This window comes from Erithacus rubecula, assembly GCF_903797595.1.
Source record: "Erithacus rubecula genome assembly, chromosome: 1".
Taxonomy (NCBI): domain Eukaryota; kingdom Metazoa; phylum Chordata; class Aves; order Passeriformes; family Muscicapidae; genus Erithacus; species Erithacus rubecula.
The window spans coordinates 93249974-93275409 of record NC_136658.1 but is presented as its reverse complement, the minus strand read 5'-3'; the positions used below and the strand labels follow the sequence as shown (position 1 = coordinate 93275409).

The following is a 25436-nucleotide window of genomic DNA, read 5'->3' as shown; positions in this document are numbered from 1 at the left end:
CTTTGTGTTTTGCCTTTCAGGTGAAAATCTTTCTAACTCAGAAGATTGCAAAATAATGTTTTAGAAATTAAAACAGACCTGTGTTTGTGAGTTTGAAATCTTACAGGTGCACATATCTGGGCTTGTACTTGCACTTTTTCCCTTACAAACATCCTTTGGTTTCATATGATATGATCTTTCACCTTGCAAACTACAGCAGAATATTTTTTTAAATATATTTTTAAATGTCTTGTAGGACCAGAGTTCTGTGGTGATATCACAAACATTCTGGAACAATCCCATAATTCTTAACTCATAGAGGTTTTATTCCAGTTTTTCTTTTCAAACTGTGTGTAATCAGAAATAAAATACAGAAAATAAAGTTTGGTATATAGTCATGGGATCTCAATTATCTATGAAGTAGAACTGGCTTATGTTTTATGCTCAGACATGCTGCAAGTGATTAGAGAAGCACAGTAAAATGAAACTACAGGAGTACTTGCAAACATACCTTCTTGAGCTAAAATTCACTACTTTGAAGTATTCTCATTCAATTGTTCATACTAGCATGAACAACCCATCAGTTGATACAAATTGATTAAATCACATTAGTAAAGTGAAATAAATCTGTGATCATCTGCAAAGCTGAGATAAGTGAACTGCAAGTCTGCTGTGGCTTCCACATAGAATGTTTGCTTCTGCCTGGTTTGATTTTTTAATCATTGCATATACTATATTGAGGACTGTTGAAAAATAACTCATCCCTGCATTATTGGCCTCTCAAATGATAGTTGGATTAACACTGAATTGATTATTTAATTTCTTTGTGGAAGTCCACTCTGTTAAGGAGTGAAAAATATTATCTTAGCAGGGGAAGGAGTTTTTTCTTTGGCTGTTCTGCTGTCTGTAGCATGCATCCCTCACCCCTTGAGCATTTTTCTGACCATCCATATTGCTTTCAGACCTTCCTCCCAGAAACTCTTGGCACCATACACTGCCAGCAAAGCAAGAGCCAGAAACTGAGTTCAACTCAGGTTCATAAAGTCTAGGAGAAGGTGAGAGGCATGTTGCAGCAGCAGCTGGACAGGTCACAGCATCACCAGAAAAATGAAGTGAAATTATGAGCATGTTTTGGAAGTAGGAGTAGTGAGGGAGATCAGGGTGTCTGGGAATGGAGCTGGATGCACTGATGAGGTAAGGGAAGGAAAGCCTTTAGTATTGTACATTAAATAAGAGAGGATGATACTGCTGAGTGTCTTCTTGGTATGCTTTTCTTTCCTTTACAGAGGATGATACTGCTGAGTGTCTTCTTGGTATGCTTTTCTTTCCTTTACCAGTTGCAAAATGCTAGGGAAAACTTAAGTGCTGTTAGACAAAGCCAATGTGAATTCCTGGGTGTGCAAGACCTTCTAGCCATGCTAGGAGATGGACTCAGCTTCATTCCCTGGATGGACAATTATTATCCTCAGGAGAGCAATCAATAAATATCCTTCAGTGTGCTGTTTGCTATGCTCAGAAACAAATGCAGAAGGGTGCAGCTGCCCCAAGTGTCAGCTTTATTACAGGCCAGCAGAAAGAGCTGAATTAGGCTTGTGACAGCTCCACCACTGTTACCTAAATCACCACCTTGACTTCTCCCTTTCTTAGCTATCTAGCTGCCCTTTCTAACCTGCCAGCTTTGCATAACACTGAATTGTTTTTACACACACCCGCTTAGATAAGATGGAATTTTTCAACCGCAAAATGCAGTAATGTGTATTGACTGATTAAACCCAGATTTTTTTCCACAATGAAACCTCTTAAATAAATACAACTTTCAGAAATGTTTAGGTAGATATCTGTAGAAACCAGGACTTTAATAACACTGCATAAATATTGGTTCTTTAGATAATGTTTTTGTTTTGTTTTCATATAGATGCCTGTCATTTGTTGCATGGACAATTGTGGAAAAAATTCAGGTTTTGGAACGAATATTTCCCAGATTTTGCTTGAGCAAGATTACATTGTGCATCTTGTGGGCAGGAGCTCATGTTGAACTCCTGATTTTAAATACACTCCATGTCCTGGGAGGCTGGAAGTACATTTAGCTAGGGTGCTGCAGGACAGCTGTGCAATAGTTCAAGTTGTCCTTAACCCCCTTCATTGTACTGGATTAGCCCACAGGGAAAAGAATGAGTTTATAAGCCCTCTAGCTTGCCACAATAAGTCTTTAATGGCATGCATTAAATTCAGGGTGTCTGGTATTTGTTGTGCTCTTTTAACACTTCAGCTTCCAGTTTGACTCCTGCATTGAGGCAGGAAAAAAAAGGTCAAGTATATTGTGGTCTCAAATATATTTTCACACTTTTGCAAACCTTTGTTAACTCACCTATCAGTCCAAACTGTATTTGAGTTTTTAATGTGGTTCGATGCTAAATCTGTTCCAAAAGAGAAGAAGCAGTGAAGGAAGACTGAAGAGCAACTCCCTAGACAGATTAATGTTGTTAAATAAAAGGGCAGAACTACACTTGCAAATGGCAAGAACCCCTGGTATATTTGAGGGCATGGCCATGCAGAGACACAAGAGTGTAATTGGAGGTTCTCTCTAGAATATTGCTTTCTCAGTTAATAGAGATTTTATGTGGTCAAGAATTCTAAGTGCTTGGATTTCCTTTAGTTTTCACAATGTCCCATGTTAAATAGAGATTAATAAAAAATTGTGACATTCCTATGAAATATGGAAATATTCAATACTCAACTTAGTTAACATCACTGGAGTCATAATGGCTTCCCATGCAGATATTTTCATTGCACTTTTAGTAAAAATAGTCCTGGACAATTAATTAACAGTGTAGTATCTCATGGGTCTTTCCTTGTGATGTGAGGTAAAAATCCTAGTCCCCAGGAGTCTATCAACATCATAGCTGTTATTTCCTTACACATAGGAATGTGGAGTGCAGTTGTCAGTCTCTGCACATTTGAGACTTGAGGTCAATCATTCCTATTAAAATGTTACCATTCCCTGGCTGGAGAAATACAGAGTTGATCACATGAATACTACAGAAGAGTAGTCATCTGTTTCAGGACAAGCACATAGAATAAAAATTAGTTTAAGCTTTTCCATGTGAACCTGGCGTGTCCACTTAAATAAAGAACACCAAAGGAAGCATTAAGCTCACATACACCCCAAACCTGGCTCAAAACAGCCCTAGATATTCTGGCAGTTATTCTGGATTTGATTGGCAACTTTTTTAATATGTTAGACAGAAGTCCTGGAGGCAACAGGACTAGTTCATGGGGTATGTCCCTATGATGAGGTGAAAATATAACTGGAGCACATGCAGAAAAATGCCTTTGAATCAGGAGGAAAACATTTCAGTGAAGATGTGTCTGCATCACTGTGTTAGTGACAGGGAGTGTATTTATGATCTCTAACCAGCCTGCAAGTACTAAAGATTGATCTGCCATGTCAACCACTCTGGTTTCCCTGATGGCTTGAGTAGGTTAGAATGTGATCACACTCCTGCTTTGTAATGTTTTATTCCTGATCTGCAGCAGCGTAACTGTGTGGCTTTAAGTTGCACACTTTAACCAAGTCTGGAAATGTATAAACTGTTTCACTTTGACTGACTGTAAAGAGGTGATGGGAGGGGGACAGTGGTTCTCATGAAACCTTTGCAATTACTAAACTTAATTTCCACTAGGCAAAGTTGTTTGCTTTAAACCAGGAGATAGCCTCAAAATATGCTTTACTCTGGCCAGTTCTACACCAGGAACAGGGGAAATGCAAACTGAAGTCAGTGCTTGCTGCTGAAAGTCTTGTTTACAAGGTATTTGATATAAATGGTGATCAGGATTATTGTTATATATACCATCCCATAGTGTGTGTCTTAGCACGTGCAACAGTTTCAATGGACCAGTTCTCAAAGCTTTGCAGTGAGCAGTGAGTGTAAAATTCAAATTACTATTTATATTTACCAGTGGAAAGAAACACAATATTTTAATAGGAAAAATACAGTTGCTTTACTTCAAAAAGAATTGAAAATCCCATTGTACCTGACAGCAATCTGTTTTCTTTTTTTGGCTTTTTAAATAGACACTTTTTTATGGAAAATGTCTCTGAGAAGATGATTTTGGGGATGCTTTTTATTTTTTTTTTCTGCTGTGATGTAAGGCAGGAGCACACAACTCAGCATTTCTCTTCTTTAGAAGCTTACATTAATTTATTTTGACAGCATTTCCAACCCATATAGTAGCTTAGCATTATCTGTTTGTGCTACCTTCTTATTTCAGACAAGCAATGCTTTGCGTGAGACTGCTAATTTGGCAAAGGGCATGGGTTCACATTTGGTTTTCATAGACTGATAGATTTAAAGGCTGGAAGAGACCATTATGATGATCTAGTCTGACCTCCCACTTCAATCAGGGCACAAGCCTCACGCAATTGTTGCTGCAACATGATCATGACCTCAGCAGCAACATGATCATGTGCTCGACAGCAGCTTAAAAAATGTCATCAATACTGAGTTGCCTTGCTCTAGGTTTTAGCATTAATTTTTCCAACTTAGACTCCTGTCCCTGGATCATATAATTTTATAGGCATGCACAGTCAAAATGAAACATCATCCTTAACTGTCCTTTTCAATTACATGTCTATGGTTTTATCTTCTTGGATTTATGCCAAGATTATAGGAATATTTATGTTGTGTAATTGTCAGACCATGCTAAATGGACAGTAAGATTTTCTCTTTATATTGGATGTTGTAAAAACAATTTCAGAGCATGCATGCAATGTCAAGATATTGGGCTGGATCTACGTTGGTAAGTCAGGAATTCAGCCTCGCTTTCACTTTTTCAGAGCAGTTTGCATCTACTGAATTAACATATGTGGAGCTGTCTACAGAGCAAATGCAACTATTGTGGTTCTTTAAAAGAAAAAAACAACACCAGAGTTTCTAAGATCAATTTTTAATAACAATGAAAATCAGCAACAGACAAAAAAATAAGAAAAGGAAGGTGCAAATGTTTAAGAAATTATGATTTACCTAGAACATTATCAAAAATATAATTGTAATTTGGTTTGCCCAACATAACAGCAGGAGAAGGTTAGGTGGGAAGAAGGAAGATACTTGGAATCAGGTTACTCTGCTACTCATTTTCACATGCACTTATCATAATGTGATAGCACACTTTCTTCAGAGTTCAAACCTGGCTAAAATCACTCTCCCAGGAATTCTGGTCTACAACAACTACATTAATTTTCCAAGTTGGCCAGACCTTCAAATCTGGCACTGCTGACTTATGCAACTGGGGAAGTTCCTGGTGTGGATGAGAAATGAGGTTGCAACACTTTGGAAAGTCTCTGAGCAAACATCTGTTTCTGAAAGCTAAATGTTCAGACCTTTTCTATGTCCCCCTATATGGAGTAAAGAAAGAGGGCAGAGCTCAAGCTCTGCAACTTTATTTCATGTGGCAGCTAAGGTGGCTCTGTGGTCTAAGAAAATAATAGGGGAAGGTACTGGAGGAAGATACTGCCAAGAGACAATCTGGATAACCATACTGCAGGAATTGATCAAGTTCTATGAGATTTAAAACTTTCAAATCAGCTCACTTTTAAGAGCTGCCATTCAGTACTGCCCTAGTGAAACTGGAGAGATTTACGTTAATTTCAGACAGCAGCCACCAGGTTCTCGTCATCTGGTAAAGCATTAATAGAAACTGATGTTCTTCAACAAAAAATTAACAAAATTATGATTATTCTTGACTCAAAAAAACCCCAATCTCTTGCATACTAAACTACATGGAAACAAAATTCCAGACTTCCTGTATTGAAAATTACACAGTCCAAGGAGATAGAGCATGGAAATGGATTAATTCCAGTTTTACTCAGGCTTTGCTTAGTTTTGCTCACTTGTTTCACAGTTTTCTTCCATTTTCATGGTCAGGAAATGCAGAAGGTATCAAGAGACCTATGTGAAGCCATAGTAATATAAATGGGTTTATATTTATAGTCACTGGATAGGAAACTTATTCTAAGATTTTGTTCTTCATCCAATATATACATATATACAGGAATATAGATTATTATATCCAGATTTTGGAAATATCCTGAATATAATAATCTATATATAATCTATGGGTCAATACATTTCTGTTTCAGAGGAAAATGCTGACTCTTCAAGTATTAATGGCCTTAGTTGAAGAGAAATTACTTTCAGTTATCTAAAATCATTGCAGTGTTCCACAACCATTTTGAATACATTTTTTCTTCATAGTATAAATAGGTATCAACTGCTAGTATTTTTGTGTTCAGTAATACATTTTAAATTAGATAACCTCAAAGAAGAATACACAATCTTAATTGAAACATTTTAGTGTAAAATATTAAAATATGTAAAAATTGTTATGTAAGATTAAGAAGCCTTATAAATAATATTTCAAGAGCATTTGCACATTTGAATGCAGGAATTGTTTATTGAAGGCAAAAGTTATCTGGTATTGCAACTATATGTGATATTTTGACTGCATGTGAGTCTTAGCCCTACAGAGGGACATCTGATAGCACAGCCAACATGCCTTTGCAATTAGGATCCTTCACAGTATAGTTTATGGAAATGTAGGATCCTGCACAAGCAGTTTGGTAAAAATGTTTCTCTTTGTTTTAATGGGTTATAAAAATAAACGTAGTGTAGAAGGTATTTTTACAGCCAGAGCTTGTCATACACAGTATGCATGGCTCTGCTGGGAAGAAAATGCCAAAATTATGTACCTCAAACACCCATCACACTTCTTGGAAGGGTCATATACATAAAGCCATGAAAATGTTGTGCTTTCCTTAGTGGAACAGAACTGACAGCTCTCCAGTGCCTTCAGCATCAACCCCGGTACATGCCAAAGTGTGTGTCATTCAGCAATTAAATACTGTCTTCTTCATTTGTCTGTAGCAACATGCAAAAATGGGAAGGGAGCTGCACAGGTGCAGAATAGGAGGGCAAAGAAGAAGGTGTTTTAAACAGCATGAAATAGGCAGGGAATTACAGCACCAGAAAACACACAGAGACACTGTAAATGTGTGTATGGAGGTGGGAGTTGGGGGAGGATTATACAAGTCAGGTAAGTTAATGGTAGCTGCAGGGACTGAAATGATAGACTAGATACACCAGAGGGAAAGTAGTTGTGTGAAGAAAAGAAGGTCATTAATAAAAGATGAGGAGGGTTGAAATTAATGAAGGTTGTGCAGAGACACTTCAGCCCTTGTGAGGAGAAAAGCACAGGACCCACTTCTGGCATTCTTGTTCAGTAGCTCCAGGGAGTGGGTCAGAGCTGTCACAGACCTGCTCCTCATGTGCTTGGGTTTCCCTCCTGTGGATACAGGGAGGAGAAGGGGGGCTGAAACATTTGTTGTTAGATCTCAATCTTCCATGCAATTACAGGGAGCCAGGATGCAGTCTCAGATCTGTGAGCTGGAAAGGATTTTACCACAGTTACAGATATTTATGGCAGCCATAATAAGTTGATAAACACAGAAATATGCCACAAGTCCTCTCTTAAGAACAGTTAGTGAAGGCAGAGTTTGTGAATAGGTATTTCATTCTTACCCATAGAACGGATATTTTTCTTTATAATTCTTTATTTAAAAATATAACTCAGCTGAACTAAGGAATAAAATCAAATAGATCACTCCCCCAGCACTTCAAATTCTAAGAAGAAACTGCTGACCAGTTCCAAGACCTTAGTTAGCAGCAGGCTTTTAAATTCAGATGTTAGACTCAAAGCAGAAAATAAGGAGTCAAAAATGTTCTCAGCTAAAATAAATATTTCTTTTGGGGAAATGTTCTTGCCTTTTCTGATCTTCTCCTTACTCATTTTTTTTCTTCCTGAATAAAACTAATTGCTTAATCTAATTACTACTAGATCCTTAGAAAACTTATTTTCCAGAATTCACTCCTAATTTGAGCTTTTTCACTGTCTTGTCTTGTATAGACAAAATATCTAATCTAATCAAACATCATGAAACATATCAATATGAAAGTCTCATGTTCATACCTGATTTTTCAAATATTCAGAAACATAGATTTTTCAAATATCTACCTAAGTATTAAATTCTTTCTTTCTTTTTTTCTTTTATTTTAACAGCAAAATTTGGAGAGTAACCTCACCAACCTTATTAAGAGGAATACTGAACTGGAAACTCTTCTGGCAAAACTCATTCAGACCTGTCAACATGTAGAAGTGAGTATTGACTCCATGAGAAATGCTTATAAACATAATTACATTCATTTCTAGCATCCAGGAGAAAACATTTAAACAAACAAACACACAAAACCCTAACAAAACAAATAGAACCAAACAAACAAGTGAAGAAATTAATTTAAATAATGGTAAATTGACTTAAAGCTTTCTCACTGATAAGTGGTATTCTCAATACAGATAACCTACTTTACATTCCTTTCTGTCCTGTTTTAATTATGGTGTGTTGTCATGGCCTCCACCTCTACTATACTTGAACACAACTTACTGCCTGTAACATTCATCTTTCCTTGTCCTTTGTGAGCTAAAGAAATATTTACAGGTTGAAATGAAGGCAAAACAATAGATTCCAACCTCATTTAAGTTCCTATTTACCACCGTTTTTGTCTTTGTTTTTTTTTTTTAAATCGGAATTAACTATCTAAGTACATATCTGCACTCACATATCACGCACAAAATATATTTATCTTCCAAAGAAGACAGTGCTTACAGGCCTTTTAGTTGCTTCACTTACATATTCCACTCTGAATATCAAAAAAAATCTTTAGCAGGGTGGGATCTCAACTTCCCCCCACCAAGAAAAGGTGAGTAAAAGTTCACCCAAAAAAGGCAAAGCAAATAAACCCAAATCAAAAACAAACAAAAACCTAAAAAACCAAACCAACCAATCACATCTTATCTGTGTTTGTGTCTGTTCCACTTCTCTAGAGCCTCGCCAACTTCTCAGAGCTCAATAAAACCATAAAAGTCTATCCACAGTGTGAGACATCTGGGGAATGGTTTAATTTCTTTATATAGGCACCACTAACAGCAGGCAGAGCAGCTGAAATGACATTAGTAGGTATTGAGAGACAGAGATAAGGCAGAATTTCTTCCTCTGCACCCAAAGCTCAGAGCAAACCCCATGAAGCAGATGGGCTCAGGACAGCATAAGGCCTCTTTCTTCCTTGCTGGGCTCTGTCCAAGATGTGCCAGATCTGAAAAATTTAAAATTGCTGCTCCATCTTCTCTGCAGTTCTACAATATATCACCAGCTCTAAGTTTAGTATTGCAAAGAGCCCAACTTGTTCAGCTGTAACAGATGCACTGCTGTCCCTGGAGTCCTGTTTCAGAAAATTTCTCTGTAGACATAAAGCAAGCACAACATAGCTGTTAATGAATTCCTACCGTGTTTTATTCATCAAATTAGGCTAATTAGCATTTAAATTAGCTAAATATTAAGAAATGAGTTCAGTCAAAACCTTGGACCTCAGCCGTGCTGGAAATTGGGCAAGTGGGGATGGGAAGTAAACTGTAAAGTTATCTCCATTTCTCAGAGCCCCCTGAAAACTTCAGATATGATGTGCAAATCTCCAGCATTGGAGAAACTGTGGCTGACATAGATTTTTGAAAAGTCAGTACACTGTTTTTCTCCTTGCATGTTCAGGAGAGAGATTCAACCTAAGCCAGGAACCCGAATTAAAAATTGAATTAAACAATATATTGGCTAAAACATTAATAATGCAAAGATAAAACTAGAAAATACTAGGAAAATTTTCCAATGACTGTATCAATTTTTACATATGAACTCACTGAAATGTCAAAACTGATTCAGGAAGTTAGTTTTACAGCAAATGCTTTCTTTTTCATTTTTAGATATATTACAGATAATAATGTAAAATACATTGTACATAATTTGTAAACATATAAAAACATAGGTAGTAAACTCAAAGACTTTTGTTACCTACTTTAATATTCCTTACCTAATTTCAATTAATTTTGATTTTGATTTTGGGGGCTTTAAAACCAGTTTTGAAAAAGAGAAAATATGCTTTCAGTTTCACATATTGTTTGAACTTTGAAAAACAAGGAAGGAAAGGAAATTATTATTATTATTATTATTACTTGTATGAAATTTAGCAAGACTTTACTCTGAGATATATAAACTTAAAAGTCATGCTCACTAACATTTATTTGTAGCTATAAGCAGTAACATTTTTTATAAGCCTTTATAATGTCATAAGCCAAAAAACTCAATGTTACATGAAAAATGAAAAAGGAATGTCTTTTTTGGTTTGATATGGAGCAGAAGCTGATGTTTCCAAAAATGAACAGCAAACAAGCTCTGTGTGCTTTGAATAAATGAAACCTTGCCAGCCAACCCAAATGTCACAAAGCCACTGTTTCTCATCAACCAAGTGAGCTGTCAGTGGCTTCCCAGGAACCAGCTTTATGGCAGATTAGTGATCCACCCATGCATTCTTCCCAATTGTACTTTCATCCATAGCAAAGGCCAAATCCCAGTCTCTCTACGTTTTAAAGCTACTATTTATTCCTTTCTGAAATAGCCATTTTCATTTTTTTCTCCCGGAAAGGAGACTGATCAGTGATGTTGATAATCTGGAAGCTGGAGACCTTCCAGCCACTGGAGAGGGGGTATCTGCTTTGGCCTCTCATCACAGCAATGGAGACATAAATCTTGCCTATTTTTAGATGGAGCTTATCAATTTATGACAGGATTTATCCTGATGGAGAACCTGATCTTGGGAGACTCAAGAAGTTTGTTTCCAATCTTGCATTCCTGTGGGTGGTTCTGGTCATAGCAGCAGGAAAACCTTTGTGAATAAATCAAGCCAAACCTGTATTTTTTACTGTTTTAACTAAGGTATAATATTAAGCAATTTATAATAATAATAATTTTAGCATCTGAATGTCTGCTTTCATGCTTAACATGGATTAGTTTATTAGCTTTTGGCAACTATTTTTAAAATTTGGTTTTCTCAAAGGGAACCACACCCTGAAATGTGATTATTTGAGACTGTAACACTCTTTTTTGTCCACAATCTTTCTGTTTCTTTAGAGCATACTGACACACTTGTTCTACTCATCTTTCAGACACATCTCTAACATGTTTTTCGTTTTACACTATTTTTTCTGTCTTTCTACTCTCCCATCCTCTGTAATCCTGTCTGTCATTACTTGATTTTGCAGAAACTCTGAAGGCTGTTAATCAGGAAAGCTTTGTTTTCCTTCCTTACAGACCATGGCAAGTACAACCTCACACTTTAGTCCTGGCTGCTTTCTGCAGAGCATCCCCCAACCCAGGGCAGCTCTCTGGCCCTGCTGGGGCAGCTCTGCTCCTCACTCTGTTCAGGGAAAGCAGCTTGGCTGCCTCCCCTGGGACAGCAGGCTGGCTGCCTGAAATGAGAAACTCATTCACAGGATAAAACAGAGCATTCTCCACAAACTGAGAGAATGGAATAGAAACAGCTTCTACTTGGATAGGTATTTCTTTGTAGGCCTAGTTCTCAGCGTTCACACTTCTGATTGTATGTGTAGAAAACTTTCTTAAGAGCATTAAAAATTGTCTTGGATAATTTTATCTTTAAATTTTCTGCAGGGGCCTTGTATAAATCTTCCCAGAACATATATCGGGATTGTCCGATATATGGTCCAGGACATGGCACTATAGGTGAATCCCAGGCTGACAGCACTCCCATGGCCACACCATACACACTTCCAGGGTTCCCCCTGTCCCACTGTGTGCTGGAGGGGCCCCAGTGTGGCCTTTGGTGAAAATTGGCTTCTTTGTCATCATTTCCACTCCATGACTGGATGAGGTTTCTGTATAAAAATCTTTTAGACCGTGGAATCCATTGACATAAGGCACAAATTTGAGCATGAGCCTCTTCTGCCAGTTACTTTGTTTCTAAGCAATTTGAGTTTAGTTTTTGGATTTTTTTTTTCTCATCTCTTCTAGGAAATGCATGATTAAATAGTCTGTTATATAGTCAATACCATGAAGCTTCTCATCTGCTAGACAGAAACATAATCTGAACTCAGCTGGAGGAGAAATTGGAGCAATTATCTGGAGGGGAGGAGAAAGGAAATAGCTTTTTCTTGCAGACAGCTTTATAGCATCTGTATCTCAGACTTTCTGTTTGTTTTGTTTTGTTTTGAATTCACCAAACGTCATAGGAAGCAGACTCTGGACAACACTGTAAAATAATTTTTGGTTGTATAAAAAGGAGGCGTTTTCCTCTAGTTATGTAACCCTCAAACTGCTGCATCCTTTGGTCTTTGTATGTAATAGAAATGCTCAGTTCCTAGCCCACTTCTAAAGATCTGCTGCAGGCAAAATCTCAGTGTAAACTTCCCAGTCAAAATTTGGGGTTTTGTGTGTCAAATGGTGTTTTTAATAGCCATGTTGTATAATCACCTGAATAAAAAGTAGTATATTGAAAAAACTTTTATTTCACTAGCACAGATACTCAACACTCACTTTTGTCTTATTTTAAATCAGTGTAAAGCAGTAGTGCAAAATAAGTGAAGAGAAGATGGCAGCACCTAAAAAAATCCTGCCATTACTGTTTTTATATATGGCTGATAAAAAAAGAAATGAGCCAAACAGGAAAATTTTAATAATTTTTAATAATGGAATTTTGAATTCCTAGTAAGACTTCAGCGACAAGACAGGCACTTCAAATTTTGCAACAAAAAGCCTCCATCAATTTTTGTATGGCATTTCTGTTATTTGAGAGACAGCAAAATCAAAACTCAGCTGTCAATACTATTCCCAAAGGACACTTGAAAAATAAAGAGGCTTTGTCTGTCACAATAAGAAACAGTGAGTGCTCTGTTTTCACCAATTTTCATGGTACTCACTCCTTGAGATTTGGGATTATTTTTTGTCATAACTCAAGTAAACTGAGAAGTTCTCAACAGGAAAATTTAGTTGGAAAGCCTGTATGTAAATCCTGGTGTCTGAACTTCAGCAAATGGCCTTCAGAATAATATAAATTCTTTGGAATAAGGAATCTGCTTTGCTGGGGATTTTTTTTTCCCTAGAAAAGGAGCAACAGGCTAGGTAAGTGTTTACCATCACTGTGGAATATGAGTGGTAACTTTGCAGCTAACTCAGAAAAGAACTCCACAGAAATTTGCTTTTTCCTCTGCCTCATTATCTTCCATTTTTGTGAAGATGCTTGTTCAGCAGCTACATTTATTTTGCTATATTTAAGTGCTAAAAGTAAAGGGTAATTTTTGATTTCTGAAAGAGAGAGAAAAATATGAGTTGAAGGAAATCAGGAGTTCTCATTCTCAGTAAAATACTAATAGCAAACCTAATGACATACATAAACCTTATGATGGAGTTTAAAGCATGTTTTTTCTGAGACAGTCTCTAATGAGAGAGTTACAAGAGACTCTCTCTACTAACATTATTTTGATTAAATATGTGGCATGATCTATTTTGATTTTTAATTACTCATTCTACTTTCAATTCCACTCTCACAAAAGCTGATTTCATTCAATGGAAATCTCAGGTAAGTTTTAGACAGTGTCTTAAATTTATGTAGCATCTGAAAAGAGAAACTTCAGAAACAAAAACTGACAAAACATGCTGCATGGCATATGGTGATACAGAATATTCATTCAAGGATGTCCTAAGTTGCATGCTTAGTAAGCTTCAGCCTAGTAGCCAAATACTATTTCCCTAAAGAACTATTAAATAGTTTTCAAAAATTGCTAATTAAATGTGTAATTGGTCCTATACAAATATGGAATTGCAGCATTTATGCATACAATTTATGTACAGATTAAGCATGTGCTGGAATATGTAATTGCAGCTACAACAGTTTGGTACCTTCTGTAAATTGGAGTTGTAGTTATGGTAAGAGATCACACAGATTGTATTTAAACTAATTGCAGAATTTGCCACTGCCTGCTCAGATGCCAGTTCTGATTTGCTCCACTACTCCCTTTCTCTCATATCCAGATGTTCAGATTTTTATAGACTGATATTCTTGCAAGAGTTTGTGCTTAGACTAGTAAATGGAGCTTAGTTCACTATTAACCACTGGTTAATTAATGCAGAAGGTAATATTTTGTGCCTGCTACCAGAGAGTGTAACTTATCAGTCAAAATGTTGTCAACTTAAGGAACCTTCTATCTCTGAGTTGTCTGTCATTATGGGAACAAAATGCTCTTGAATTCCTCCCTTTTCTGCCTAACACAAACAGCTAAAGAGCAACTAGAGCAGCAGGGAGAACAAAGGCACTGGTCCTCTTGTGAGCATGTTGAACACTAGGCTAAAGACCCTGGATCCTGGATGACAGTTCAAAGTATTGAGCTATTGTTTACAAGTGCACTGGTTTCAACATCATGAAAGGATGGGCAGTCCTTTGAACGTCAGTGATTATTTGATAGTTTTTGTTTTTCCACCCTAAGTGAAACACATGAAGTGGAATATTTTACTCAATATGGAACAAAGGCTTAATGTCAGCAGGAAAAACAAAGTAAAAACAATAAATAATTAAATATTGCTCAATTAAAAAGTATTTTCATCATTTAGGTTTAAAGAAAGGTCTAACATAAAGTGTAAAAAAAAAGAAGTGAAAATAATGGGGTTCTTGTAATTTTTTTCCATGAAACTCTGTGATTTTTTTTTTGTTTTAGGGTAAGATTGTAAATGTCACTAGAGGACTTTTAGCTGTCTTGCTGGCTAGTTTCTCAACAATGTGCTTTGAAGCACAGTGGGACAAAAAACTTTAAAACAATATTTCAGTAAGTAAAAGGAGTACTTCATTCTTCTAAGGAAGGTTTACTTGGAGCAGATAGTCTTATCTGCTGGACTCAAAGTGGTCCAGCTATCCCAACCTAATTGATCCCTCATTCACAAAATTCCTACCTAGCCAGAGTAAGGTGGCATGTTTTTGCACTGACCTTTGTTTAACCTGCTCTGAGACTGCCTGTAAACACAGGGCTCCTGGTTAGAGATAAATGTGGAATGCAAACAAAAACAAAGCCTCTGGCATGCTTGAAATGGAAGATGACAACTTTCTATTTCTTTTTTCTTTTTTTTTTTTTTTTCACCATTTTGAAGTAAAAATATTGTAAAAGATCCATTCAGATGGCAAACTGATTAATATCACATATTTCCAAAGGCACAGTTTGTCACCACAGATAAAATCAGATTTACACTTAGACTAGGGAAAACCTGAAAAAGTTATTTTCCAAGAGTTTTGCTTTTGCTCTGTAGAAGACTAAACTGAACAATCCATAATACCAAAAAGGGATATGAAATAAAGGAAGTTTGAATCCATGACTCTCATAGCCATAAAACTAATGGGAAGAATATTTTTCACAAATGTGCATTAATGATTATCCTTTTTATTTCTATTAAATGAATAAATTACACATTGATTACATTAAAATAATACTTCAGTGTACTTTGGATCTATGAAGAAATCTCATACTCACTTTACAGCATAGAGTAAAATAAACAGGCCTCTCTCTTTAGAGGAGTATAATCCTTGAATTCATCTAGGCACACTAATCCCAGAAAATGTGTTCCACATTTACATGACAATGAAGAAAGTTTTCTCAGAGCAAATAGGTATCAGGCATTATATGATGAAAAATTTAGGGTTTTTTAATCTCATTTTTGGTTTTGGTGTAAGAAGAAATTCGGTCTCAAATCTAAAGTGAAGTATGTGCCAATGATGTGACAGGATTTGAGTGGAATCATTCAATTTACTTTTCTGATATTTTTGTCTTCTTTTCAGTATACAGTAATTGTTGTGAGTATATAGACATGCTATAGCCATAGTATATAGTCATTAGATAACTATTCTTACCTCTCCTTCACCTGTACAGCCACATCTGCAAAGAATTTATTTTTTTAAGGAATTGAAACAATTTTTAAATCATGAAGCTGAAACTCAAATTCATCTCTCAATTTCCAAAGATCAGACTCTTTCTACAACCTTTCTTCTATTTTGCATAACCAACAGATGATTAGTAAATAAAAATTTCTCTGGTTTTGATGAATTCATCACAGAGAGCATAGCCTTGAAAAAGCAGACCCCCTCTAATTTAAAATGTCTTGTCTTGCTTGTCATTTTTGTTTGCCAAAAAGACACATGAAGATTTCCACTTGTGGAGAGAATTGCCTCACCTATAAGGAATCTCAGAGAAGAGTTTTGCTATTGCAAGGAACATTCTAAAAATATCCTTTGCTTCAGTATATTAGTTGAGGAAGTTTTTGTGGGTATGAATCCAGCCCTCTGATTCTGTTTGCCTTTGAATTAACCATAGAAGCTCCACTGTAACCTCAAATCTCCAGCCATTCTGTAGTTCTGTGATTTCCCAAACATCTGTTGGGGACTTTGAAACCACCACATTCATTTTCTTATGAGCTAAGCTGCAATTTAACTCAGGTCTCTGAAGATGAAAGCCTAGAAAGCCTCTACAGAGAGCAGAACACTTTCCAAATCAGTTCTCAGCTTGTGGAGCTGGGAACAGCTGGCCTTTGGGTTAGGAGGGCTTGTTGTTGTCAGCTCCCTGACAGACTTTTTTTTTTTTTTTTTTTTTTTTCCAACTACACCTACTTCCTGAAGCAAAAGGAACAGTCCCTATCCATATGTCTGGAAAACCAAGAAAGAAACCTGGAATTTGTAAGGTTGTTGGGTTTTTTCAGTAAACTGTTTGAGGTCTGTGTGTGCTACAAAAATGAGAATACATTCCCCACAAAAGCAGGAGAACTACAATCTGTCCTTCTTCTCTGTAGATGTCATAGTTTTTGCTAAATAGTAAGGCCTCCTAGTCAGTTTTAAAACTGGCATGGAAAAGATGTTTATAAAAATGGTACCAATGAAACAGAAAGCTTTAGGTTCAAAGTATTTCTTGACATGGATGTTTAAGGAACTGATTGATGCCAAAACTAAGTATATTAATGTTAGTGAAATTTTTCATGGAATGATGTCCCCAAGTCTGGAATAAACTCTCAGACAATAGATTAAGAAAATTCTCAGATTGATTAATCAACCTTCATTGTCAGCTCTCTCTGTGCTTTGGAGACTTTCACAAAGTGTGTGACACAGTCACCAGACTTTATAAGGCAGCTCTCAGTCTCTTTTAACAAACTCCTTGGAAAGAGGACTTGTTTTTTAATGTGGAAAAAATGTAGAATGTAAAACCTCAAATATTTTCACCAGAGAGAACTCACATTCCTTGGCCAGCCCAGCTGGAAGTTATTGTCAAGGTTGCTGTTTGTCAAAGGGCTCAAGCAGAAGGAAAAACATGATTCTGGTATTTTTGTAGCACCTGTACAGTGGAGCCCTGATCCATGCCTGTGGCTCTTTGGTCTGACATATGACTCCTCAGGAACATACAAGTAAATAATATTTAATGGTAATCTCAGAAATAGTCCCTTTAGGGCCACAGCTAATCCAGTGCACTTAAAATTAGGCATGTGCTCCATTATAAAGTTATTATTGAACCTGAGGCTTTGGGAGCTGAAAATATGATTATGGAGTATTTCAGCTTGAGAAAAGACCCCAGATTAAATGCTGTTTTCATACAAAGCTCAGATGTATAATATAATTTTAGAATATTATTTTCATTTTAAATAAGCTTGTCCAAGCTATAAAGTTGGAAATGTCTTCAAATGGAGCTTATAAAAGAGTGCACTTTTCAGATTTCAAAGAAAAAGAGAAGTCTGCAGTCAGTGCATTAAGAAATCCAGAGACTTTTTTCCAAGCATTTTGTTTTTCTTAGTCTTGAGCTTTTTAGGTTAAGATCTAATTAATACATTATTATTTAAATCGACCACAGTATTAAATGAAACAATGTTGACTTAACCTTCCTGTAACTTTATGTTCATGACAGTTATCCCCAAAATTAATTAGGTCTTCTTGACAAAGCGAATTGGTGATGTAAGTGGTGCTAGAAGTAACACTTTGAGTGGAAGCTACTCAAAAATCCCGTGAAGTGTTACTATAATTAAGTGCCAGAAGTGTTAGTGTAATTAAGTGCTGGAGTTGGCTGTGGCATGAGCCAGCCTTGGTATTGACAGAGGAGCTGTGCCCACGTGCAGGGGATGTGATCCCTGCCCTGGGCTGAGCCTGTGCAGGATTCCCTGCTCTGCAGTGGAATTTCAACCCAGAGTGGAACTGAAATCAGGAACGGGACACTGGTACATGGTACAGATTGTAAAAGTAGAGCTGCAGAGTTTCATGCCAAAGTAAGATGCATGATGCAGCTGAGGTGGTGGGATGACAAAAACAGAGGGATTGGGAGGGACAGTGCAGATTAACTTTCCTGGGTTCCCTGAGCTGTCAGTGCAGAGACAGTGGCACTGCTCGAGGCTTTGGGGGCTGTTTCGTGCTGTGTCTCCTCATGGACCGTGGTGAGAAGCCAGGCTGAGCACACAGCAAATGTGAGGAGAGCCATGGGCACCCTAAACAGCATCATAGGATTACCTTCTACAACTTCACCAGCACTTGCAGCTACGTCTGACCCCTTCCAGAAACAAATGTATTCACTCTTTATAATCTTGATGTCTTAATTAATAATTAAGCCTCTAAAATGTGCAAACAAACTTCAATTTTATGAAGGTTTGACAGACATAATCCAAAACCTTGATGAAAGCAGGTCTTTATGAACAAGTCTTCTCTTTGCCTGGAGGAAATACTGTGTATTTCACATAAGAAGGTTATTTGTAAAATTGGTTCTGGTCCAAATTTCAATACATAAGCATTTGCTTAAGCTTAATGAGATCCATAATGTGCTTACAGGTAAATGCATGTTTAAACACATTGTTGGAAGGAAAGAAAAGAATACTGATGCAGAATCACGGGACTCATAGGACTGAAAAACAAACAAGGGGTGCAAAATTTTTCACCTGAAAAGTATTCCCTGTTATTGTTCACCACTGACTCTTACTGTCCCAGTGGAAAAGGTGACATGGCTGTGGGGGCAGTTAGCCAGGGCTGAAAGCTGCTTTACCTTCTTGACCTCCTTTAGAAAAGTGCAAATGGAAACATAACTCTGAAATAAATCCTTTCTTTCTTTTTTTATTCTAGACATAATTAGAACTTTTTACCTTTTTTCCTGACTCTTTACACATATATGTAAGCTAAGCATGAAACTGCTGGAGGGGAAGTACTTTTTTCTGGTTGTATAGAATATTGACTTTGCACTGAAAAAGTCAATCTCCCTCAGAAATAGAACATGTTCATCTGAGAACCCAAACTTTCAAACTTTTCTATTTTAAATTTTCTTCTTTTTTTACAAAAGTCAACATTTTCTACAGAAAGCTAATATTTGTGAGGGTTTCTACACTAAAAAAAATTCATTTTCTCATATATTTATACTCTAGAAAACTACATGAGCTATTTTCTACTACTATTTTCTATCTGACTCATTGCTGAGGCAAAGCAGGAATAACTGTAGCCAACACACAATCTTGGTATTGTCACTTGGATCTTTAAAACTGGAATCTTTCAGGAACCAATATGTGGATATATATGGTATCAGTAGTTCACTGTCCTTTCCAGTAAAAGGACTTGGGATTGTTAAAAGGAGCTGGAAAGAGACAGGTTCAAATCCCTCTAAAAGGAGGTGGTTGTTCACCTCACTGTGAGTCAAACTGTAGTGCTCATTTCTGTAGAATGATGCAGATTCCTAAGGTTTGCAGGACTTGAAGGAGAGACTAAATAAATCCATATAGTTTAATTCTTTTGAATATTAGTAATGATGTAAAAATTGTGTCTGGTTCAAGAAGACTGAGCTACAAATGGTTGGAGGATGAGAAAGCATTCATGGGAGTCATCACACATGTTGGGAATTCTTTCCTCCTGGCATTCTTTACTATCAGATGGCAGTGGCAGCAGTGAGAGGTGTTACTGTACATCATGGACTCTGATCCAGTGCTTGTGCCCTTAGCACCCTGGTGTTCACTGCAGTGATTGATATGATATGATATGATATGATATGATATGATATGATATGATATGGCTGCAAACTGTGATGTGTGGAGCACCTCCCAAGGAGACTTCACTTCTCACTGGTGTGTGTTAGAGCTGACACCACTCAATACTCACCAAACCAGACTTTCTCACCTGAATTAGAAATACTTGATTATCTATTTGCAAGTCCTGCCTCCTGCAAAAAAGACATTGAGACTCAATTCAGTACTTTGCAAAATCCAAAAGAGGGGTCTGAAAATGAAACAGATTATATGCAGAAAGGAGGGGGGAAAAGAGCCAAACACAATATTTTAGAAATTGCAATTTTTAAATTAGGAGGATGGAAAAGGAAAATGTCAAAAAAAGGTTTTGCTAATCACAAGGTTTCACTTTGCAGGTAAACGCATCCCGCCAAGAAACCAAGCTGATGGAAGAGTGTGACCAACTCATTGAAATAATCCAGCAAAGACGGCAAATAATTGGAACCAAAATCAAAGAAGGAAAGGTAAAAGCTTTTCTTCTTTAAATCACCAGTAGGTCAATACCATTTCCTTTTGATTGCAGCTTTTTTTACTGCAGATATTATTGGTAGAAATTTGTAGAAGTCCTTATGTAGTCCTTGGCTACTGACTGATACTTTCATGTGGAGAGGAATGAAATCCTTGAAGATTGGCATGCTGGACCTCAAATGTTTGTTTGGTATTTCTCTTACTACAGGAGATTATGAATTTTAAGGACAAAACCAGAAATGGTGTCATTAGTGGTAAATGACAAATGATGTCCACTTAATGTTTCCTTCACTCTGTTATGTGCCCAACAGTATTTCCCCCAAAGTGTTAACTTTCATAAAATGCCACAGCATATAGAATCATGTCTCACAATTATCTCTTTTTTTTTCTTGGTACTTTAACTTTTTATTCAAATACTATCACATAAAAATTTTGTTCCAATCATTGTCATTCTTGAGAATATGAGGTCTTAACTTATTTACCAAAAAAGATATTCAAAAGTGTGCAAGAAATTTAATTAGGTGTGCATTTCTAATTCCCAAAGTTCCATTATTATTAGTAACAGACACATTGAGCAAGAAAAATCTCCGATATTCAAGTTTCAACATATTTTGCTAGCTAACTGTTAACTCAGAAATGCATTAGAGTTCAATTAACGATTTTATTTTCTAGGTACGAAGGGTTTACTCTTTAACTCCTAAACTAGCTAAGTCAGATATTCATTCTTCTTGTGTGGGAAAAGCTCAGGAAAGGAATAAAGTCAAGAGCAGGTTAAATGGTTCATGTGGCTGTCAAGACATTCCAATTAACTTGAAATGAAAAGCCTGAAGGCAAGGGCTAACTTAAACACGTTTGAAACCACAGGTCCTGTACACTGTGTGAAAAAACCTGAATTTCCTCATGCTGTTAACAAAATAAAATTCCCTTCAAATGAAATAGATGGCCTTCATTTTTGTTTCAACTCTTTTTCTTTATGCAGAGAGACCAGGTGTGCTACCAATGAAGTAGAAAACCTACCAATCATTTGGATTTGTGCAACATACATATCACATTGCTTTTAAAAACCCTGTTGCTTGCAAAAATGTATTCTAATTTCCATTAGCATGGAAGATTTGTAGTACAACTGACTCCAAATTTAATTGAATAGAGCTGTTATCAGAATCTGTCCCCATTCTTTGTTGTATTTTGCCGAGCTGAAAGTTGTATCAGTGGAGTTCCAGACAAGGTCTGGAATGTTTTCACTCAAATGTGGTATATGTTGAAAGATTTCAAGGTCTCAAGAGACCCATGTGAAAAGCCACAGGAAGCTCTGCCCAATGTATCTTGCTTTAAGAAAGCCTATAGCTAAAAGTGTTTCTGGAAGGCAGAGCATGGCAAATTTCTCCATAAGACTGTAGGTGTGGCTACAGAGCTGGAAACACACACTGATTTCTAGCTGTGCCTGTAAGGCTGCAGGTTCAGTTACACAAGTCTGAACACCCTGAGCAGCTCCATACTTAATCTCACCTGTCACCCAAAACCTACAAAATCCCACAGAACATGTAACAGGAAAGAAGCAAATATAACTAGATAAGACAATCCTAGGGCAGATGTCATTCCTACCATTGCAGAAGTGGGTGGGGACTGAGTGAGATGAGACTCTTCCTTTTTCAATTTATCATCTTCATCTTCTTGAAAGTACAAGAAAGAATCAATCAAGTGAAAAATGTAGCTCATAGACATCACAAATCATGGCATTCCTTCCACTGCAAAAAACTCAGAAGTTAATATTTATTTCAGTTCACTGCTTGTTAATTAACTACTAAATAGAGAAATTAACTTCTTAACACTGCACTGAACCTGTCCCTGGTCAGGCTGGTGCAGACTGAATTGTAATCTCTGCAAATGCACAGTTACAGGAATCATTGTGGCATTAGTTCATCCTAGAAGCTGATCAAATCAGCAGCATTACCAAAATCTGCGCATTCCCAGCATTTTCTTCTCTTTGCTGTTTCTATTGTTTAAGAAGATACAAATATTATGTAACCCAGATCACTTGTCCAGTATCGTTTTTTGTAAAGTTTTTCAAAAATGTTTATTTTTCTACTTGTTTTTGTTGTCAGATAGCTGCACTGCTTAGGATGCAAATATATCTGAAAGTCAAAGCAGCAACATCATAGCTTGTGCCCTAATTCCTGAGATTGGGAATGTTATCTTCATTATAAATGTGGACATTTCTGCCAACCCACTTGGTTGTTAGTTTCCTCATTTTGCATGTAACTGGGTCTTAATGTGCTTTTCTAAACCCCAGAATTATTTAATTTCCTTCCTATTTCTTACTCCTGTTCAAACTATGATCCTGATGTGATAACAAAGGGAAGGACTCCCAGACCTTTCAGGAACTATTGTAGTTCCTGAAAGCTTTGTTAGCCAACATTGTCTTTAAATGGAGGACTGTGCCCTTCCCTAACCTTTCAGCTAATGATTACAGTCACATCTACTGTGTTTATCTCCAGCACATATGTTTGCAATAATAATAATCAGCTCTCCAGCACTACTGTGCTTTTGTCCAGTTAAAAATATCCAACAAGAAAACACCCTGTTTTTCTTAAAGCACATAATGGGGTCAGACAAGTATTATTAACATAATTGAACAGTCTTTTTCTGTTAACTTTTATTTCTTTTTATGAAACTCACCTAAGAAATAGGAAAAAACAGTTAATCCATAAGTAGCCTTTAACACAGATCTCAGAATTTCAGGGAAATAGTTGTCTAAATAGACTTTAGTTATCATGTAAGCAGAAATTACCAGGAAATGACGTTCCTTCTGCTGGAAAAAAGGCCAGCTGTGCTTGTTTTGGCTCTCCCCTGTTGTTTTCCATGTGGAAAATATTCATGCAGAAAGGCTGTGCCTGTCCCTTTATTAAAAATGTGACATGGCTAGATGGAGTTCACCACAAAGCTTGTCACCAAAACCATTCATCTTAACTCCTCCTTTGCCCAGCTTTGCCTCTGAACTGCAAACCCAATCATGATTTATGACCTTAGAGACATGACTGCTTTCCTGTGTTTCCTCTCAAGGTGGTGAGGTTGAGAAAACTGGCTCAGCAGATTGCGAACTGCAAGCAGTGCATTGAGCGCTCGACATCCCTCATCTCCCAGGCTGAGCAGTCCCTGAAGGAGAACGACCACGCTCGCTTCCTGCAAACTGCTAAAAATATCACTGAAAGGTAAAGGAAACATTCCTCCCAACAAAAAGAAAAGCCTCACTTTAAGGCAGCTGAGCTGTCACAGTTGCTGAATTGTCTTATCACATCAGAGACGCGGTCAAAGGCAGAGGAGTTGACATATTCCCCCAAAATGCTACTTTGTGCTATACCAGGGTGGGAAGAACCTTACTGGAATGCTAAATAAAAATAATCCCTTTGAGAAAAGGAGCAGTCAAAAAAGGATGCAAATTAAGAGCTACAACAACAACAACACACACAAGTGAAAGAGTTAGAATGATTGCCAAGCAGATGTCTGATGTTAAACACACTTTAAAAAGGGTTTATGGCTGAAATTCCTACTTCATGAGAAATTCTGAGATTGAGAAAGAAATCAGGCAGTAAGTACATTCCTTAGAAGAAAATGGGAATTATCTTAATGGTTCAAATTCTTCAGAAAATAGCAAGCAAATGCTTCACAAAATACAAAATTATGAAATGTGTAACTTTGTGAACCTACAATATGCATCTTGAAGAGATAGAGAGTCCAGGGGATTTGGAAGTTACAGCACTTGTTGCGTTGGGTGCAGGGAATTTCCACTTCTTTCAGGGTCCTAGCTCCTCTTCAGCATGCCAGATATATCAAGGATCCCCAGGACCATGCTAATAGAAAATTTGTCTGCTTTTCAGTGCAATGCTGTGAGTGCTGAAACATACCCACTGAGTTTCAGCAGGATTTTCTGATGAAGAAAAATTTTGCTGGAATACCAGCTTTTTAGCAATCAGAAAAAAACCCCAAAAACCTTAAAATTTAAAAGTTTTAAGAAAGGAGAATATGGACAACAAAGACAGACATCAAAAGTCTGCCCTTTTAAAAATTTTAAGTAGCTAATCTTTTTAATAGTTATATTTTTTCTGGGTTCACGTTATATCTTCACATTTTCTGGCCAATTTCCCCCAAATCCAAAACATTAAATTCTCTGCTCCTGTTACATATATTTTTTAAGTCTTCCACTTACTGTGAAAGACTTACTCTGCGCTGCATCAGTCTTCATCAAAGCTAATTACCAATTTATAAATAAGCCACCAACACCAAGTTGCCCATTACAGATTCAGAGAATTGAAAATCAGTTGAAAAAGGCAAGGCCAGGGAAGGCAGTGGGTTATATGTTGTCTCCCAGACTGTGGTTTATATTGTCACCAAGCAACATTGTGGCACCCCAGTTGAAGCCAGTAGTAAAACTGCACATATCAAAACTGAAGGTGAGGGTCTGTCCTTTTTTTCAGTATTCAGCACAACCAGCAGCAAGGCAGAAACTTGTGGAGACACAGGGCTTTCTAAGTGACTGCCACAGAGTATTAAGAAAAGCTCAACTTGCAAGCATGAACAGTTGCATCAAAAATACAATCACAGGAGAGACACTGGGATGCAGAAATGAGACAAGCTGACATATGTGCCCAAACAAACTTAATTCTTGATTATCACACATTGCTGTCTGTAATGAGATGGCTGTGAACACCCTGAAAATCAGCAGTGAATAAAACCACGGGTAAAAAAACCACCAAGAGCTTGGAGACAAATTGCAAATGGAAAAAGAAGCTAAATAGAATTAATAAATTATTCCTCACAAGTAACTCTCTTAGTTTTCATGTGGTGAGCATCATTTTGTTTGCTTTTAGACTGCTCATGTAACAGTCTCACCAGGGCTCTGAGCTCCAGCAGCTAAAGCAGTCTCCTGAAATCATACTCATTGTATTTCTTCATCCACACATTTCAAAGTAATTGCTGTAAAGTATTTTCTGTT

At 37.0% G+C, this 25436-nt stretch overlaps 1 protein-coding gene across 6 annotated transcripts in view; it reads left to right on the top strand.

Moving 5' to 3' along the window:
- The window catches only part of MID1 (midline 1), a 230489-nt gene that overhangs the window by 179048 nt on the left and 26005 nt on the right, over positions 1–25436 (top strand). For all 6 annotated transcript variants that reach the window (XM_079307975.1, XM_079307977.1, XM_079307976.1 and 3 more), the window contains exons 3-5: positions 8095–8190; positions 20335–20442; positions 23507–23655. In XM_079307975.1, coding sequence (XP_079164101.1) covers positions 8095–8190; positions 20335–20442; positions 23507–23655 — 353 coding nt within the window. The remainder of the gene's footprint in view (positions 1–8094; positions 8191–20334; positions 20443–23506; positions 23656–25436) is intronic.